This window comes from Eretmochelys imbricata, chromosome 9 (genome assembly GCF_965152235.1).
Source record: "Eretmochelys imbricata isolate rEreImb1 chromosome 9, rEreImb1.hap1, whole genome shotgun sequence".
In the NCBI taxonomy this organism is placed as follows: Eukaryota; Metazoa; Chordata; order Testudines; family Cheloniidae; genus Eretmochelys; species Eretmochelys imbricata.
In genome coordinates this window covers 2,435,406-2,453,059 of record NC_135580.1, presented here as the reverse complement: position 1 = coordinate 2,453,059, position 17,654 = coordinate 2,435,406, and the positions used below count along the sequence as shown (strand labels likewise).

The window sequence follows — 17,654 nt, the reverse complement described above, 5'->3', positions numbered from 1 at the left end:
AATCCCCTATCTTGCAATCACGGAGCTCCCTCCCCTGCAGTGGGAGTGGAGCTGGCATAGACCTTTGCAGGATCACTGGAGTTTGACCTGAGTAGGGAATGCAGAATCAAGCCCCAAATCACCCAATGCCACGAATGCAAACGTTGAACTCAAAGGGGTTGATTTAGGAAAATACCAATGGGCTGCGGGGGGGAGGCAAATTAAAAACTACCAAGAGCCTAAATCGCTCTTGCCAAGTACTCGCGCGCAGGGGCAGACACAGGTCATCTGCACGGTGCAGAGAGCCCACAGGAGCATTAACTCTTCTCCGTTTTCTGGCAGAGCTACCAGGTCGCAGGTGTTTTGCATAACAGGCGTCTCTGAGAATGACGTGTCTCTGGGTGCTGGGTGCTGTTTGGGTAGATGTCATGTGCTCTGTGTTTCTAGAATCACATTTCTCACACGTGGTCATCTGCAGTCTAATAAAGAGCTTCCGAGGGTTATCCTATGGCACTTTTCATAGAACAGCATGACCAGCCTCTCAACGTGAATGTCTTTGTATCTTTTTCCAGTGGACGCCTCGACGACTTCAAGTCCAACTACAGTAGGCACCAGTCCATCAGGTAAGGTGGATCTCTCAGTGCTTCCTCAATCTTCTGGACATTTCCTGGTGGGCTGTGAACTCGGTGGCTGGGTTTAGATGAGGTTTCAAAGAACGTAACATCTGGGAGGCAGAACGGTTCATTTTGGAGAAGGGTCCCCAGTTCCCACCGTGTATGTTACTGAACCTCACGCTGGGTTCCTGGCTCTCACCGACCAATGCTGTGATCATCTCTTGTTAGAGTCTACAACAGTGCAAGGAACAAGCCCTGCTTCGGAGACCACTCCGCCCCACACAATAAGCAGCACAGCAGAAGAAAGTACCGCAGGTAAATCTGCTAGGAGACTGTGGCTGAGAATAAATCCTTCTCTCTACTCACAGAGGAGGACTGGGGGTGGAGTTGGGGGTGGTGGTAAACACATGTTCTGTCTGTTTATCGTGAGGCGTTATTAGAGCTATTGCGTTTTGAGATATGCCATGCGCTCAGTGTTTCTCGAATCACATTTCTCCTGATCACATGATCATTTCCAGTCTAAGAGGAAACTGTTCAAGAGCCGTCCTAGTCTACTCTTCACAGAACAGAGTGACCAACCTCTTCATGTTATTTCCTTTGTATATTTTGCCAGGAAAGTCCCCGACCACAGCAACTCCAACGACAGCAGAGCCCTGTCAGACAGGTAACGTGGGTTCCTCCGTGTTGGACAAATCTCCTCCCCATTCACATGTGGGGTGAGAAATTGGTGCCTGACTGCAGATTACGTTTCCACCCTAATAGCTGTTTGAAAACTCCACATTTATGTTTTAGGAAGGCAAGTCCAACGGTAATGCTGACCAGTCCCCCAGGTAGAGTTATTCCATCGGTGCGACCCAAAACCTTTTCACCTTACAAATGGTAAAGCAGCTGGTAGCTCTAGCCAAGTGTGGAACTAGTGCAGGTTTGTCTAAGCCTTTGAGTCTTGCTGGAGGACAACCTGGGGCTAGCCCTAGTGCTCGGGGTCAGACCAGACAGAGCAAACTTGCAAAGTCTTCTCAGAGGCACTTAACCACATCTTATTTGCTTCCGTTTACTACGTCTCTTCTGGGTTTGGCTCCAACTTAGAACCAAAGCCTTAGTGTTAGAGCTAAGATTCAACGTATACCAAGAGTGCTCTTTTTTAACAATGAATTTTTGGTTCTGTGTCCTCCATTTCTAGGTAACAGAGTTTGAAAAATCCATGAGATATTTCCAGTGGGTTTCACGCAACCACAATGCTATTGTCAGTTTCCTAGGTGTTCAGAAATCACATTGCTGGGTATAGCCGAGGAACATGAACACTGTATTGGTTGTAAAAGGAAGTGGTCACTTCTGGTGAAAGCAGGATACAGGGAGTCACGTCATCTTGTTATTATTCCGTGGGATGCCACTGACTTGTAGTGGAGCCTTGTGCTCGTCACTTAGCTTCTCAAGTGGCGAAATGGGTTGCGATAATGGGAGCTTCCTCTCTGGAGATCTGCACTTCCAGAAATTAATATGACCTGACGGTGACCACTCCCGCTTCTTCCCGAGGCCCACTCCCCCTGTGAGAGCAGGGTTCAGATCTTGTCCCCGATCAGAAGGGAAAATGAGTTTGGAAGGTCTCAGCCTAGTTTCCGCATCACCAGATCAAGACCCACATCAGGGAGGACGACTTCCCTGAGTTTCCAGGGAACCTCGCAGATGTCTTCCAGTTACAGCACAATGGCATTTAGGGATGGGGCAGCTTGCCTGCCTCCTCCCCACTCTGTTCCCGGTCGATGCTGTTTCTGTGAGCTCTGAAGTGGCGTGAGCAGGAAGTGCGCACCAACAGGAAGTGCTCGGTGGAGCGCAAGTGACAGGGGTGCAGTTACGTGGGAGGGATTTGCAGGGGATAAATCCACGTTTCTTCCTTGTAAGGCCGTGCCACCTGCAGTGCCTCAGGGGACCCGCATTACTACACGTTTGATGGCCGAGTTCACCATTTCATGGGAAACTGCACTTACACCCTCTCCAAAGTGTGCAACGGCTCCAGGGGGCTTCCACCCTTTGACGTGTCCACCACCAACGAGCACAGGGGCTCCAATACCAAAGTTTCCTATGTAAAGTCGGTGCACGTGGATGTCTATGGAACTCAGATTTCCTTGCTGAAGAACAGGAAAGTGACTGTAAGTGAAATGTTATTTAAAAGGAGTATTTTAATCATCTGACATGCTTAAACTGAGACCGGCAAAAATGGAGACATTTGATTGGACGTAAAGGTCACATGGTGGGTTTCTGTTTTCTCATTGGTTGGGTGTGCTTCTTAGAATGAGGCTTCCCCGGAGAATACTCAGGATTGGCAGTTGAAAATGGCTTTCTGTGAACTTTCTGTCAGATTTCCTCCAAATTCCCAGTGTGAATGAGAACATTCCTGCCAGTGAACTCGTTGGCTAGACTATTCATGGGCGATTCCCTGGGAATTATGGGGGTAGCTAGTCGTGACCAGACTTTCCCAACGTGTTGTTCAGGTGAATGGCACCAGAAGGAACCTGCCCGTGGTGATTGAAAACAAGATCAAGGTCCAGATCAGCGGGCGCTACGTGCTTTTGGAAACTGATTTTGGTCTCTGGGTCAGATTTGACGGCAATCACTATGTGGAGGTCTCAGTGTCCGGTTGTTACAAGGGCCAGCTCTGTGGCCTGTGTGGTGAGTATCCCTGTTCTTCAGTACCGTCAAGTCATACGATCAGAAGCTTTTCAGTGAATCATGCAGTTTGGGGATTGGTTGGGTTTTTTTGTCCCGTGTTCTGTTTATCCCAGAGTAATCTAGTCTGTCTTGTATGGACTGCAATGTCGGGCACTGGATTGAAGGAACCATCATTGTCCGGGTACCTGGCAAACGTAACTTACAAGAAATCTGGTTACCCAGGCGTTAACTGGGGTGTCAGAAATGACAACTGCAGATGTCATTTTTAACAGGAGAGGAATCTCACATTCAACACATCCATAAACTGCAGTCTAAATATTATCGCAGTCCTACCCTGGATGCCTCTGGTCCAGGTCCCCTTGTATCTTTTTTCTCTTATTTGCATCGCAGCGTGTCTGTCCCTCTTTGATTGGGACTATCCGGCCTAATCTATGCTTTTCATTTCTTTCAACTTGGAAACGAGAATAAAACTTTCAGGCCCTTCTTGTGGGTCAGGACAGATTTCCAAATCCCTGTTTAGGAGCCATCCTGAGCTTTTCTGCTCTGCTGTCTTGTTCCTTGCACTCACAGATGCATACTGCCTCCGCACTGTCGTAGTCACAGTCCGAGCACGGGCAAAGGCTTCTCTGATCACTGAGCCTTCTTTTTAGAGCTGCTTTTTGTTGTCCAGCTGCAGTAGAAGGTGGGTCTGCTGCAAGACAAAGCATTAGAAAATGGTCCCCTGGGGACCAATGCTGAAGTAGCCGAGGAGATGGAGTAGATAACCCAGTGTATGTCCTTTTCATGTTTAATCTCCACAATTATTTGGTATTCTTTGTCAAGCGTAACCAAATGTTGGGTGCTGTGCAGGACACAAATCGCAGGGAGCCCTTGAGAGTCCAGCAAGAAGGAATAGAGCAGATGCCAGAGAGAGGTCAGAGACATGTATTTGATGCATGTAAGAGACCCAGTTCTGATCTAGTGACACAGCAAAGGAGACCCCAGGTTAACACACGTGGGTGATGAGTGAGAATCTCTGCTCTGAAGCAAGCAGAGACAAGTTAGATTGCCAGGAGACAAGCCTGGCAATACTTGAAGCTCAGGAGGTTCAACAGGGATGTATCAGGGCTGCTTCCCTCCTGAGCACCCCATTGTGGCTATGAGAAAAGGAGGACTTGTGGCACCTTAGAGACTAACAAATTTATTTGAGCATAAGCTTTCGTGAGCTGCAGCTCACTTCATCGGATGCATACAGTGGAAAATACGGTGGGGAGATTTTATATACACAGAGAACATGAAACAATGGGTGTTACCATACACACTGTAACAAGAGTGGTCAGATAAGGTGAGCTATTACCAGCAGGAGAGCGGGGCCAGGGGGAACCTTTTGTAGTGATAATGAAGGTGGGCCATTTCCAGCAGTTAACAAGAACGTGTGAGGACGGGAGTGGAGGGGAATAAACATGGAGAAATAGTTTTACTTTGTGTAATGACACATCCACTCCCAGTCTTTATTCAAGCCTAAGTTAATTGTATCCAGTTTGCAAATTAATTCCAATTCAGCAGTCTCTCTTTAGAGTCTGTTTTTAAGTTTTTTTGTTGAAGTATGGCCACTTTTAGGTCTATAATCGAGTGACCAAAGAGATTGAAGTGTTCTCCGACTGGTTTTTGAATGTTATAAATCCTGACCCCTGATTTGTGTCCATTTATTCTTTTACGTAGAGCCTGTCTGGTTTGACCAATGTACATGGTAGAGGGGCATAGCTGGCACATGATCAACTATCACATTGGTGGATGTGCAGGTGAACGAGCCTCTGATAGTGTGGCCGATGTGATTAGGCCCTATGATGGTGTCCCCTGATTAGATAGGTGGACACAGTTGGCAACGGGCTTTGTTGCAAGGATAGGTTCCTGGGTTGTTCTCAGTCAGCCATAAATATGTGGGCATACTGTGGGGCCATGCGGGTACCCATAGCAGTGCCGCTGATTTGAAAGTATACATTGTCCCCAAATGTGAAATAGTTATGGGTGAGGACAAAGTCACCAAGTTCAGCCACCAGGTTTGCCGTGACGTTATCGGGGATACTGTTCCTGGTGGCCTGTAGTCCATCTTTGTGTGGAATGTTGGTGTAGAGGGCTTCTACATCCAAAGTGGCCAGGATGGTGTTTTCAGAAAGATCACCAATGGATTATAGTTTCCTCAGGAAGTCAGTGGTCTCTCGAAGATAGCTGGGAGTGCTGGTAGCATAGGGCGTGAGGAGGGAGTCTACATAGCCAGACAATCCTGCTGTCAGGGTGCCAATGCCTGAGATGATGGGCGTCCAGGATTTCCAGGTTTATGGATCTTGGGTCGCAGATAGAATACCCCTGGTCGGAGTTCTCGGAGTGTGTCTGTGCGGATTTGTTCTTGTGCTTTTTGAGGGACTTTCTTGAGCAGATGGTGTAGTTTGTGGCTATGCGCACCCGCGACTGGGGCTAGTTTTTAAAAAGAAACAGTGCAAAGCTGAGGTCCCTTCCAACCCTGATATTCTGTGATTCTATGATTCTTCTTCCACACCCGGGGCTCTCCTTCTGTGCCCGTCTGCTCCTGGGGAAGCTACCGTTCCCAGCCCTTCTCAGCTGGAGCTCAGCCTTCTTGCTTTGGCTTCCTTCCTCTCTCAGCCTCTCCCTGTTCTGAGGGAGAAGGCAGCATATGTATTGCCCTCCTAGGGAGAGCTCCTCCCAGTTGGCTGGAAGAGAGAGGAGCCCTGTCCCGCTCTGCAGTACAGGAATTCCCAGGCCTGGTCCCTTACAGGGGCAGCGTCCTGGGTTTTCCCACCCAACTACTCATTCCCTAGGACCGCTTCCACTCTTCTGGCATAGAAGCGTAGGATCTCCGTGGGATGACGTCTCCTTGAGTGTTACCCCCAGGGCTTCTAAGCCTCAGAAATGATAGAATTTGAGTGTAAGGGTGAGGGTTAGTTCTCATTGTATTGTAACCCATTTACCCAAGTCACCGTGTGATCTGACACAATCGGAACGCCAAACCATTTGCTCCAAACACACAGACCCCTACCATTTAATCTGCCATGGAATCTTCCTCAGCTGTGAGCAGTGCGGTGTCTGAGCCGCATAGGGAGCAGTTCGTACTCCTTCCCGGAGCGGGCACTGGTGCACATACACGCTAGCCGGTTCATTACAATGTGATTGACAACCACACGCTAGTGTGCATTGTGGAGTTGTGAATTTCAAGTAATCTACACGTTTTTCATTTTGGATAGGTAATTACAATGGCGATGCAAAGGATGACAACCTAAAGCCGAATGGCAGCATTGCAGGAGATTCCACGGAGCTTGGAGAGAGCTGGCTGGTGGCAGAGAATAACACCATGTACGTACAGAAGGACGCTAATCAGGGGGTCTTTGCTACAAAAGCTCTAGGAAAGCGTGCTGCCTACTCAGCCGCAGGGCGCCCATCCAGGGCTCCACCACCTCGGCTCCTCCTGGGGCTGAGCACAACCATCCTCTCCCGTACACCCAAGAGCCCCCTCCCCAGCTGAGCATAAGCAGGCAGTGAGTGGCTGGCCTGCTACCATCTGCTTCGCAGGTCTGCTGTCCCCCAGTCCAGGAAGACCTGCTGGTGGGTGGGAGGTCACCTGCTGTCCCAGTCAGGAGCCGGACCGATCCACTGGTTGCCGCAGCAGCGTGTTCCACCCCTCATTCAACTCTGTCTGAGTCGTGGAGCACGCCAAGGTGCCCAGTGCGGGAATGGGAGCCCCCTCCTGTGGTGGGGGAGGTGGGGGCAGAACGCAGCCTTTCAGGGAGCCTGGATTCCGCTCTGTGGCTGGAATCGAGTCGTCCCTGCTGGGCAGACGTGGCATCTTCCTGACCAGACCTGGCCCGGGGGGAATAAAGAAACATTCATCAGAAGCTTTTCTCTCTCTTGCCAGATGCTCCCCTGACCAAGTGCTGCTCTGTGAACCCCAGCTGGAGAGCGAAGCGAGGAAGGACACAGCCTGCGGCATGATCACCGACCCGACAGGTACGATGCCCGTGGCTGTGTCCTGGGCGAGCTGATTGAAATCACTCCCAATGACAGCCTGCCCTTGCCTCCATCCCGACCTCGCTCCCTGGGGCCACGGCCCCGAGTCCCCAGGGACATGTGTATGGCCCCCAGTGCGAAAAGCTGAACTAGAAGCCCCAGGAGTTGCCCTGAGTTACCTGCTCAGACTGGATCATGCATTGAGATGGCACCAGGATGTGACGATTATTTGGGCATTGCACTTCTAGGGCCTCGTTCTGCCGCTCCTGCCTGCACAGAGCTCCCATTAACTTGTACTCTGCTGCAGCAGAGACATCATGCGGTGGTCCCCACTGCCCCGCTTTCTTACAGGGGTATCTGAAGTGCTTTAGGCCTTCCCTCCTCCGGAAACAGTAACTACCAGGGCGTTGCTAGCTCTCTATCAAGAACAAGGGTGTCCGCTTTGAGTGACGTTGTACTTACCCTGCAAATGGTAGAGACAGGCCTAAGCCAAACTGAGCCAAATCTCATCAGTGTTTGGGTGTATTCAGCTCCAGGTTTGGTCTGGCTGAGTCTAGCGAGCTGGTCAGCCTACACTGGCCAGAGAGCACTGACTCCTTGCCATGACAGGGGATGGTTAGTGGCACCGCTAGGCTTCTTCCATCTTCCCTTCTGTGATTCTGTTTCTTTCCTGACTTAACATAGGTATCTTCAAGGACTGTCACGCCAAAGTAGCTCCAGAGATTTTCTTGGAAAACTGTGTTTACGACATGTGTCACACTAAGGAGCCGACAGTGTCCTTATGCAACGGGCTGCAGGCTTATGCAGAGTCGTGCACAAATGCTGGGATCTGCAGAGAATGGAGAAATAATACTTTGTGTCGTGAGTGTTGTAATTGATCTCTATTAAGTTCTGGAATTCAACTTTCATCATGCAAGAAGCTCTTAAAATTAGAGCTTCCTGTGTTCCCTGACGGCATGCACTTTCCTCTTCTGTCATGCTTTGAGGATGGTCTCTCCATTCTCTTGCCCTGAGTCTGGTCCAGTTCTACACTGGATCCTGTCAGGTTAGGTACAATATTCAGACTGAATCTGAAATAGCCTCACAAAGCATCTAAGTATTAATTTGTCCGAATTTAGCGCTGGTAAAATAAGAGCGCCTGAGAGGTTGAAATGCTTTGTTTATCCAAAGAGCGTCTCCAGTCTAGGGAGCTGCCGTGGAAGAAACAGTAGCCGTGACTCGAGTGAAACTCCCCACAGTCCCTTCTATTTGTAATTGTTAGGAAGGAATGTTAGGTCCTTGTGAAAGGTACTAGCCTGGCAGTTTTAGAGGAAGAGGGTCTGTGTCTTTGCTCACGTCCATTGGTGCAAATCAGCAGTAGCCACTGAAGTCCATGGAGGTACTCCAGTGTAAAGCTGGAGTCAGCCAGAGGAGAATCAGGGCCACCATTGCTTCATTAGCCCATAGAACAGCTGCTGCCCAGGAAGCAGCAGGGCGACCTTCCCCCACCTTGTGTGCACGGGGTGCATAAGCTCTGTTCTGGAGAGGTCCTATCGAGACAATAAGCGGTCCCCATTGGAAGGGCCTTCTTGGAAACGAGCCACGTGCCAGGAAACTCAGGATGCTGTCTCTGACGGCCCCCATCACCAGCTGCTTCAGAGGAAGGTGCAAAAAACTCTGCAGTAGGAAGACTTGGGGCATTGTGCCCCCTCTAAAGTCTCCTCCTTATCCCTAAATTATTCGTATGATTTCTTCTGTATATTAGAGCAGCACCTACGGACTCCAGCTGAGATGGGGGCCCATTGCTCGGGGTACTGTCTAAGCAACAGAGGACAGCCCCTGCTCCGAAGCCCCATTCCACTCTGTCTAGGCAAGACAGGCGCAGGCTGCGGGAGGGAGTAAGACACAAGCAGAGTGAGCAGGGGTCTGGATTGTAAATGACCTGGACCTGCCGGGATTGGGTTGGTTGGTTTGGTTTGTCGAGAGGGGATTAGCTGCAAAGGGAGGAGGACGGGAGAGGGGACAGTGAAGGGAGGCGGTAGGGGCAGAGGGGAGGCCAGGTGTGCGGAGGGCCGGGGAAGTGAGGAGACTGGGAGGGAGTGAATGGCCAACCAGCAGAAGGACTGGAATCTCCTGAGTCAGAGCGTGGAAAGCCACTGGACACCGATGACCCATCTCGACTGCTTTCCACGGGCCACCAGCCAGCTGTGCGCTGCGAGAGACAAGCCACCGGAGGCGCGTTTCAGCCGACGTCCACATCAATAGGTGAAAGGCTGGACTTGTATCCTGTTGCCTATTTCCGATCCCTGGATACAACCGGTCCCCTACCAGGCATCATTAGTCTGTCTGTCTGTCTGTCTGTCATTCCCTGCACAAAGGGTTTCCACTCTGTCCCTGGAGAAAAACCTCAGCACAAAGCAGTCACCATATGCAGAGCATTCTAACCACCCTTTGCTGTCCTGGAACAAAGAGGGGAAGTTTCAAGAGAATTGCTTTGGGATCTTTTCCTTTCAGTGATCTGGGTTTTTCTTCTCACTTGCAGCAATCTCCTGTCCGGGAGGAAGCCAGTACAAGAGCTGTGGGAGCAGGTGTCCTTCCACCTGCGTGACTCCCTCTGCGTTTAGCCCTTGCAGCTCCTTACCAGTGGAAGGCTGTTTCTGTAACGAAGGCTACGTTCTGAGTGGAGACACCTGTGTGCCGGAGAGCAGCTGCGGTTGTGTGGATGAAAACAACCACTATCATCAGGCAAGTTATCCTGAGCATCTTGAAACTGATTGAAAGAATTTGGGTTTGTTCTCTGTCACTGTAACTAGTAACAATTAATACAGATTCACTTCATCTGATTTTAGATCAGTGGGTTCTGTGGATGTATTTGTTCATGTAAATAATAACAATTCCTAGCTTTTACTGTATAAAGCACTTTTCAAGATCAGGTCTCAAAGCACTTTTCAAAGGAGGTCAATTTTGTGTAACAGATGTGGAAAGTGAGGCACAGAGTGATCAAGTGATTTGTTTAAGATCAACCAGCAACAGAGCCATGACTGGAACCTATGTCTCAGGAGGCCTGGGCCTGGGTACCATCTCCTCGGCCACACTGTCTCTCTTTGGAGGCACTTAATGGCATGGAGAGTATCACGGACATTAAACAAATCCAAACTCCTTTGATTATCCAGTCGGGTGACACTAGTCGATAGACTTTCTACGATTATCTAGTCAAGTGCTTCTTCGTTCTCTCACAGCTGGGTGAGAGCTGGTTCACCCACGACGCCTGCACTGAGCGCTGTACCTGCAACAGCAATAACAACATCACCTGCACAGGCTGGGCGTGTGGACCGCTGGAGATCTGCGGTGTTCAGGACGGGGAGCTGGGCTGTTACCCCCCTGGTGAGTTCTCCCTGAAAAAGGTTCCACGTGTGAGTTCAGTAATCAGAGGCTTCTGGTCCAGAAGGACTTTTTCCAGATACTTTATCCCTTATGTGATGGCACAGGAAGGAGCTGATGGCTGATTCTTGCCAGTGCAAAGAGACAGTCAAAGACAAATCCCCTATCTTGCAATCACGGAGCTCCCTCCCCTGCAGTGGGAGTGGAGCTGGCATAGACCTTTGCAGGATCACTGGAGTTTGACCTGAGTAGGGAATGCAGAATCAAGCCCCAAATCACCCAATGCCACAAATGCAAACGTTGAACTCAAAGGGGTTGATTTTGGAAAATACCAATGGGCTGCGGGGGGGAGGCAAATTAAAAACTACCAAGAGTCTAAGTTGCTCTTGCCAAGTACTCGCGCGCAGGGGTAGACACAGGTCATCTGCACGGTGCAGAGAGCCCACAGGAGCATTAACTCTTCTCCGTTTTCTGGCAGAGCTACCAGGTCGCAGGTGTTTTGCATAACAGGCGTCTCTGAGAATGACGTGTCTCTGGGTGCTGGGTGCTGTTTGGGTAGATGTCATGTGCTCTGTGTTTCTAGAATCACATTTCTCACATGTGGTCATCTGCAGTCTAATAAAGAGCTTCCGAGGGTTATCCTATGGCACTTTTCATAGAACAGCATGACCAGCCTCTCAACGTGAATGTCTTTGTATCTTTTTCCAGTGGACGCCTCGACGACTTCAAGTCCAACTACAGTAGGCACCAGTCCATCAGGTAAGGTGGATCTCTCAGTGCTTCCTCAATCTTCTGGATATTTCCTGGTGGGCTGTGAACTCGGTGGCTGAGTGCAGATGAGGTTTCAAAGAACGTAACATCTGGGAGGCAGAACGGTTCATTTTGGAGAAGGGTCCCCAGTTCCCACCATGTATGTTACTGAACCTCACGCTGGGTTCCTGGCTCTCACCGACCAATGCTGTGATCATCTCTTGTTAGAGTCTACAACAGTGCAAGGAACAAGCCCTGCTTCGGAGACCACTCTGCCCCACACAATAAGCAGCACAGCAGAAGAAAGTACCGCAGGTAAATCTGCTAGGAGACTGTGGCTGAGAATAAATCCTTCTCTCTACTCACAGAGGAGGACTGGGGGTGGAGTTGGGGGTGGTAGTAAAGACACGTTCCGTCTGTTTATCGTGAGGCGTTATTAGAGCTATTGCGTTTTGAGATATGCCATGCGCTCAGTGTTTGTCGAATCACATTTCTCCTGATCACATGATCATTTCCAGTCTAAGAGGAAACTGTTCAAAAGCCGTCCTAGTCTACTCTTCACAGAACAGAGTGACCAACCTCTTCATGTTATTTCCTTTGTATATTTTGCCAGGAAAGTCCCCGACCACAGCAACTCCAACGACAGCAGAGCCCTGTCAGACAGGTAACGTGGGTTCCTCCGTGTTGGACAAATCTCCTCCCCATTCACATGAGGGGTGAGAAATTGGTGCCTGACTGCAGATTACGTTTCCACCCTAATAGCTGTTTGAAAACTCCACATTTATGTTTTAGGAAGGCAAGTCCAACGGTAATGCTGACCAGTCCCCCAGGTAGAGTTATTCCATCGGTGCGACCCAAAACCTTTTCACCTTACAAATGGTAAAGCAGCTGGTAGCTCTAGCCAAGTGTGGAACTAGTGCAGGTTTGTCTAAGCCTTTGAGTCTTGCTGGAGGACAACCTGGGGCTAGCCCTAGTGCTCGGGGTCAGACCAGACAGAGCAAACTTGCAAAGTCTTCTCAGAGGCACTTAACCACATCTTATTTGCTTCCGTTTACTACGTCTCTTCTGGGTTTGGCTCCAACTTAGAACCAAAGCCTTAGTGTTAGAGCTAAGATTCAACGTATACCAAGAGTGCTCTTTTTTAACAATGAATTTTTGGTTCTGTGTCCTCCATTTCTAGGTAACAGAGTTTGAAAAATCCATGAGATATTTCCAGTGGGTTTCACGCAACCACAATGCTATTGTCAGTTTCCTAGGTGTTCAGAAATCACATTGCTGGGTATAGCCGAGGAACATGAACACTGTATTGGTTGTAAAAGGAAGTGGTCACTTCTGGTGAAAGCAGGATACAGGGAGTCACGTCATCTTGTTATTATTCCGTGGGATGCCACTGACTTGTAGTGGAGCCTTGTGCTCGTCACTTAGCTTCTCAAGTGGCGAAATGGGTTGCGATAATGGGAGCTTCCTCTCTGGAGATCTGCACTTCCAGAAATTAATATGACCTGACGGTGACCACTCCCGCTTCTTCCCGAGGCCCACTCCCCCTGTGAGAGCAGGGTTCAGATCTTGTCCCCGATCAGAAGGGAAAATGAGTTTGGAAGGTCTCAGCCTAGTTTCCGCATCACCAGATCAAGACCCACATCAGGGAGGACGACTTCCCTGAGTTTCCAGGGAACCTCGCAGATGTCTTCCAGTTACAGCACAATGGCATTTAGGGATGGGGCAGCTTGCCTGCCTCCTCCCCACTCTGTTCCCGGTCGATGCTGTTTCTGTGAGCTCTGAAGTGGCGTGAGCAGGAAGTGCGCACCAACAGGAAGTGCTCGGTGGAGCGCAAGTGACAGGGGTGCAGTTACGTGGGAGGGATTTGCAGGGGATAAATCCACGTTTCTTCCTTGTAAGGCCGTGCCACCTGCAGTGCCTCAGGGGACCCGCATTACTACACGTTTGATGGCCGAGTTCACCATTTCATGGGAAACTGCACTTACACCCTCTCCAAAGTGTGCAACGGCTCCAGGGGGCTTCCACCCTTTGACGTGTCCACCACCAACGAGCACAGGGGCTCCAATACCAAAGTTTCCTATGTAAAGTCGGTGCACGTGGATGTCTATGGAACTCAGATTTCCTTGCTGAAGAACAGGAAAGTGACTGTAAGTGAAATGTTATTTAAAAGGAGTATTTTAATCATCTGACATGCTTAAACTGAGACCGGCAAAAATGGAGACATTTGATTGGACGTAAAGGTCACATGGTGGGTTTCTGTTTTCTCATTGGTTGGGTGTGCTTCTTAGAATGAGGCTTCCCCGGAGAATACTCAGGATTGGCAGTTGAAAATGGCTCTCTGTGAACTTTCTGTCAGATTTCCTCCAAATTCCCAGTGTGAATGAGAACATTCCTGCCAGTGAACTCGTTGGCTAGACTATTCATGGGCAATTCCCTGGGAATTATGGGGGTACCTAGTCGTGACCAGACTTTCCCAACGTGTTGTTCAGGTGAATGGCACCAGAAGGAACCTGCCCGTGGTGATTGAAAACAAGATCAAGGTCCAGATCAGCGGGCGCTACGTGCTTTTGGAAACTGATTTTGGTCTCTGGGTCAGATTTGACGGCAATCACTATGTGGAGGTCTCAGTGTCCGGTTGTTACAAGGGCCAGCTCTGTGGCCTGTGTGGTGAGTATCCCTGTTCTTCAGTACCGTCAAGTCATACGATCAGGAGCTTTTCAGTGAATCATGCAGTTTGGGGATTGGTTGGGTTTTTTTGTCCCGTCTTATGTTTATCCCAGAGTAATCTAGTCTGTCTTGTATGGACTGCGATGTCGGGCACTGGATTGAAGGAACCATCATTGTCCGGGTACCAGGCAAACATAACTTACAAGAAATCTGGTTACCCAGGCGTTAACTGGGGTGTCAGAAATGACAACTGCAGATGTCATTTTTAACAGGAGAGGAATCTCACATTCAACACATCCATAAACTGCAGTCTAAATATTATCGCAGTCCTACCCTGGATGCCTCTGGTCCAGGTCCCCTCGTATCTTTTTTCTCTTATTTGCATCGCAGCATGTCTGTCCTCTTTGATTGGGACTATCCGGCCTAATCTATGCTTTTCATTTCTTTCAACTTGGAAACGAGAATAAAACTTTCAGGCCCTTCTTGTGGGTCAGGACAGATTTCCAAATCCCTGTTTAGGAGCCGTCCTGAGCTTTTCTGCTGTGCTCTCTTGTTCCTTGCACTCACAGATGCATACTGTCTCCGCACTGTCGTAGTCACAGTCCGAGCACGGGCAAAGGCTTCTCTGATCACTGAGCCTTCTTTTTAGAGCTGCTTTTTGTTGTCCAGCTGCAGTAGAAGGTGGGTCTGCTGCAAGACAAAGCATTAGAAAATGGTCCCCTGGGGACCAATGCTGAAGTAGCCGAGGAGATGGAGTAGATAACCCAGTGTATGTCCTTTTCATGTTTAATCTCCACAATTATTTGGCATTCTTTGTCAAGCGTAACCAAATGTTGGGTGCAGTGCAGGATACAAATCGCAGGGAGCCCTTGAGAGTCCAGCAAGACGGAATAGAGCAGATGCCAGAGAGAGGTCAGAGACATGTATTTGATGCATGTAAGAGACCCAGTTCTGATCTAGTAACACAGCAAAGGAGACTCCAGGTTAACACACGTGGGTGATGAATGAGAAACTCCGCTCTGAAGCAAGCAGAGACCAGTTAGATTGCCAGGAGACAAGCCTGGCAATACTTGAAGCGCAGCAGGTTCAACAGGGATGTATCAGGGCTGCTTCCCTCCTGAGCACCCCATTGTGGCTATGAGAAAAGGAGGACTTGTGGCACCTTAGAGACTAACAAATTTATTTGAGCATAAGCTTTCGTGAGCTGCAGCTCACTTCATCGGATGCATAAAGTGGAAAATACGGTGGGGAAATTTTATATACACAGAGAACATGAAACAATGGGTGTTACCATACAGACTGTAACAAGAGTGGTCAGATAAGGTGAGCTATTACCAGCAGGAGAGCGGGGCCAGGGGGAACCTTTTGTAGTGATAATGAAGGTGGGCCATTTCCAGCTGTTGACAAGAACGTGTGAGGAACAGTGGGGGCGGGAGTGGAGGGGAATAAACATGGAGAAATAGTTTTACTTTGTGTAATGACACATCCACTCCCAGTCTTTATTCAAGCCTAAGTTAATTGTATCCAGTTTGCAAATTAATTCCAATTCAGCAGTCTCTCTTTAGAGTCTGTTTTTAAGTTTTTTTTGTTGAAGTATGGCCACTTTTAGGTCTATAATCGAGTGACCAAAGAGATTGAAGTGTTCTCCGACTGGTTTTTGAATGTTATAAATCCTGACCCCTGATTTGTGTCCATTTATTCTTTTACGTAGAGCCTGTCTGGTTTGACCAATGTACATGGTAGAGGGGCATAGCTGGCACATGATCAACTATCACATTGGTAGATGTGCAGGTGAACGAGCCTCTGATAGTGTGGCCGATGTGATTAGGCCCTATGATGGTGTCCCCTGATTAGATAGGTGGACACAGTTGGCAACGGGCTTTGTTGCAAGGATAGGTTCCTGGGTTGTTCTCAGTCAGCCATAAAAATGTTGGCATACTGTGGGGCCATGCGGGTACCCATAGCAGTGCCGCTGATTTGAAAGTATACATTGTCCCCAAATGTGAAATAGTTATGGGTGAGGACAAAGTCACCAAGTTCAGCCACCAGGTTTGCCGTGACGTTATCGGGGATACTGTTCCTGATGGCCTGTAGTCCATCTTTGTGTGGAATGTTGGTGTAGAGGGCTTCTACATCCAAAGTGGCCAGGATGGTGTTTTCAGAAAGATCACCGATGGATTGTAGTTTCCTCAGGAAGTCAGTGGTCTCTCGAAGATAGCTGGGAGTGCTGGTAGCATAGGGCATGAGGAGGGAGTCTACATAGCCAGACAATCCTGCTCTCAGGGTGCCAATGCCTGACATGATGGGCGTCCAGGATTTCCAGGTTTATGGATCTTGGGTCGCAGATAGAATACCCCTGGTCGGAGTTCTCGGAGTGTGTCTGTGCGGATTTGTTCTTGTGCTTTTTGAGGGACTTTCTTGAGCAGATGGTGTAGTTTGTGGCTATGCGCACCCCCGTCTGGGGCTAGTTTTTAAAAAGAAACAGTGCAAAGCTGAGGTCCCTTCCAACCCTGATATTCTGTGATTCTATGATTCTTCTTCCACACCCGGGGCTCTCCTTCTGTGCCCGTCTGCTCCTGGGGAAGCTACCGTTCCCAGCCCTTCTCAGCTGGAGCTCAGCCTTCTTGCTTTGGCTTCCTTCCCCTCTCAGCCTCTCCCTGTTCTGAGGGAGAAGGCAGCATATGTATTGCCCTCCTAGGGAGAGCTCCTCCCAGTTGGCTGGAAGAGAGAGGAGCCCTGCCCTGCTCTGCAGTACAGGAATTCCCAGGCCTGGTCCCTTACAGGGGCAGCGTCCTGGGTTTTCCCATCCAACTACTCATTCCCTAGGACCGCTTCCTCTCTTCTGGCGTAGAAGCGTGGGATTCCTGTGGGATGACGTCTCCTTGAGTGTTACCCCCAGGGCTTCTAAGCCTCGGAAATGATAGAACCTGAGTGTAAGGGTGAGGGTTAGTTCTCATTGTATTGTAACCCATTTACTCGAGTCACCGTGTGATCTGACACAATTGGAACGCCAAACCATTTGCTCCAAACACACAGACCCCTACCATTTAATCTGCCATGGAATCTTCCTCAGCTGTGAGCAGTGCGGTGTCTGAGCCGCGTAGGGAGCAGTTCGTACTCCTTCCCGGAGCGGGCACTGGTGCACATACACGCTAGCCGGTTCATTACAATGTGTTTGACAACCACACGCTAGTGTGCATTGTGGAGTTGTGAATTTCAAGTAATCTACACGTTTTTCATTTTGGATAGGTAATTACAATGGCGATGCAAAGGATGACAACCTAAAGCCGAATGGCAGCATTGCAGGAGATTCCACGGAGCTTGGAGAAAGCTGGCTGGTGGCAGAGAATAACACCATGTACGTACAGAAGGACGCTAATCAGGGGGTCTTTGCTACAAAAGCTCTAGGAAAGCGTGCTGCCTACTCAGCCGCAGGGCGCCCATCCAGGGCTCCACCACCACGGCTCCTCCTGGGGCTGAGCACAACCATCCTCTCCCGTACACCCAAGAGCCCCCTCCCCAGCTGAGCATAAGCAGGCGGTGAGTGGTTGGCCTGCTACCATCTGCCTTCGCAGGTCTGCTGTCCCCCAGTCCAGGAAGACCTGCTGGTGGGTGGGA

The 17,654-nt window shown here is 49.5% G+C and overlaps 1 protein-coding gene across 1 annotated transcript in view; it reads left to right on the top strand.

The window, feature by feature from the left end:
- Window positions 1-17,654, top strand: part of LOC144270381 (IgGFc-binding protein-like) — a 116,314-nt gene that overhangs the window by 60,473 nt on the left and 38,187 nt on the right. The window contains exons 55-67 of the mRNA XM_077826842.1: window positions 503-602; window positions 1,207-1,257; window positions 2,509-2,740; window positions 3,083-3,260; window positions 6,500-6,608; window positions 7,168-7,259; window positions 9,781-9,983; window positions 10,478-10,622; window positions 11,279-11,378; window positions 11,983-12,033; window positions 13,285-13,516; window positions 13,859-14,036; window positions 17,286-17,394. Coding sequence (XP_077682968.1) covers window positions 503-602; window positions 1,207-1,257; window positions 2,509-2,740; window positions 3,083-3,260; window positions 6,500-6,608; window positions 7,168-7,259; window positions 9,781-9,983; window positions 10,478-10,622; window positions 11,279-11,378; window positions 11,983-12,033; window positions 13,285-13,516; window positions 13,859-14,036; window positions 17,286-17,394 — 1,780 coding nt within the window. The remainder of the gene's footprint in view (window positions 1-502; window positions 603-1,206; window positions 1,258-2,508; window positions 2,741-3,082; window positions 3,261-6,499; window positions 6,609-7,167; window positions 7,260-9,780; window positions 9,984-10,477; window positions 10,623-11,278; window positions 11,379-11,982; window positions 12,034-13,284; window positions 13,517-13,858; window positions 14,037-17,285; window positions 17,395-17,654) is intronic.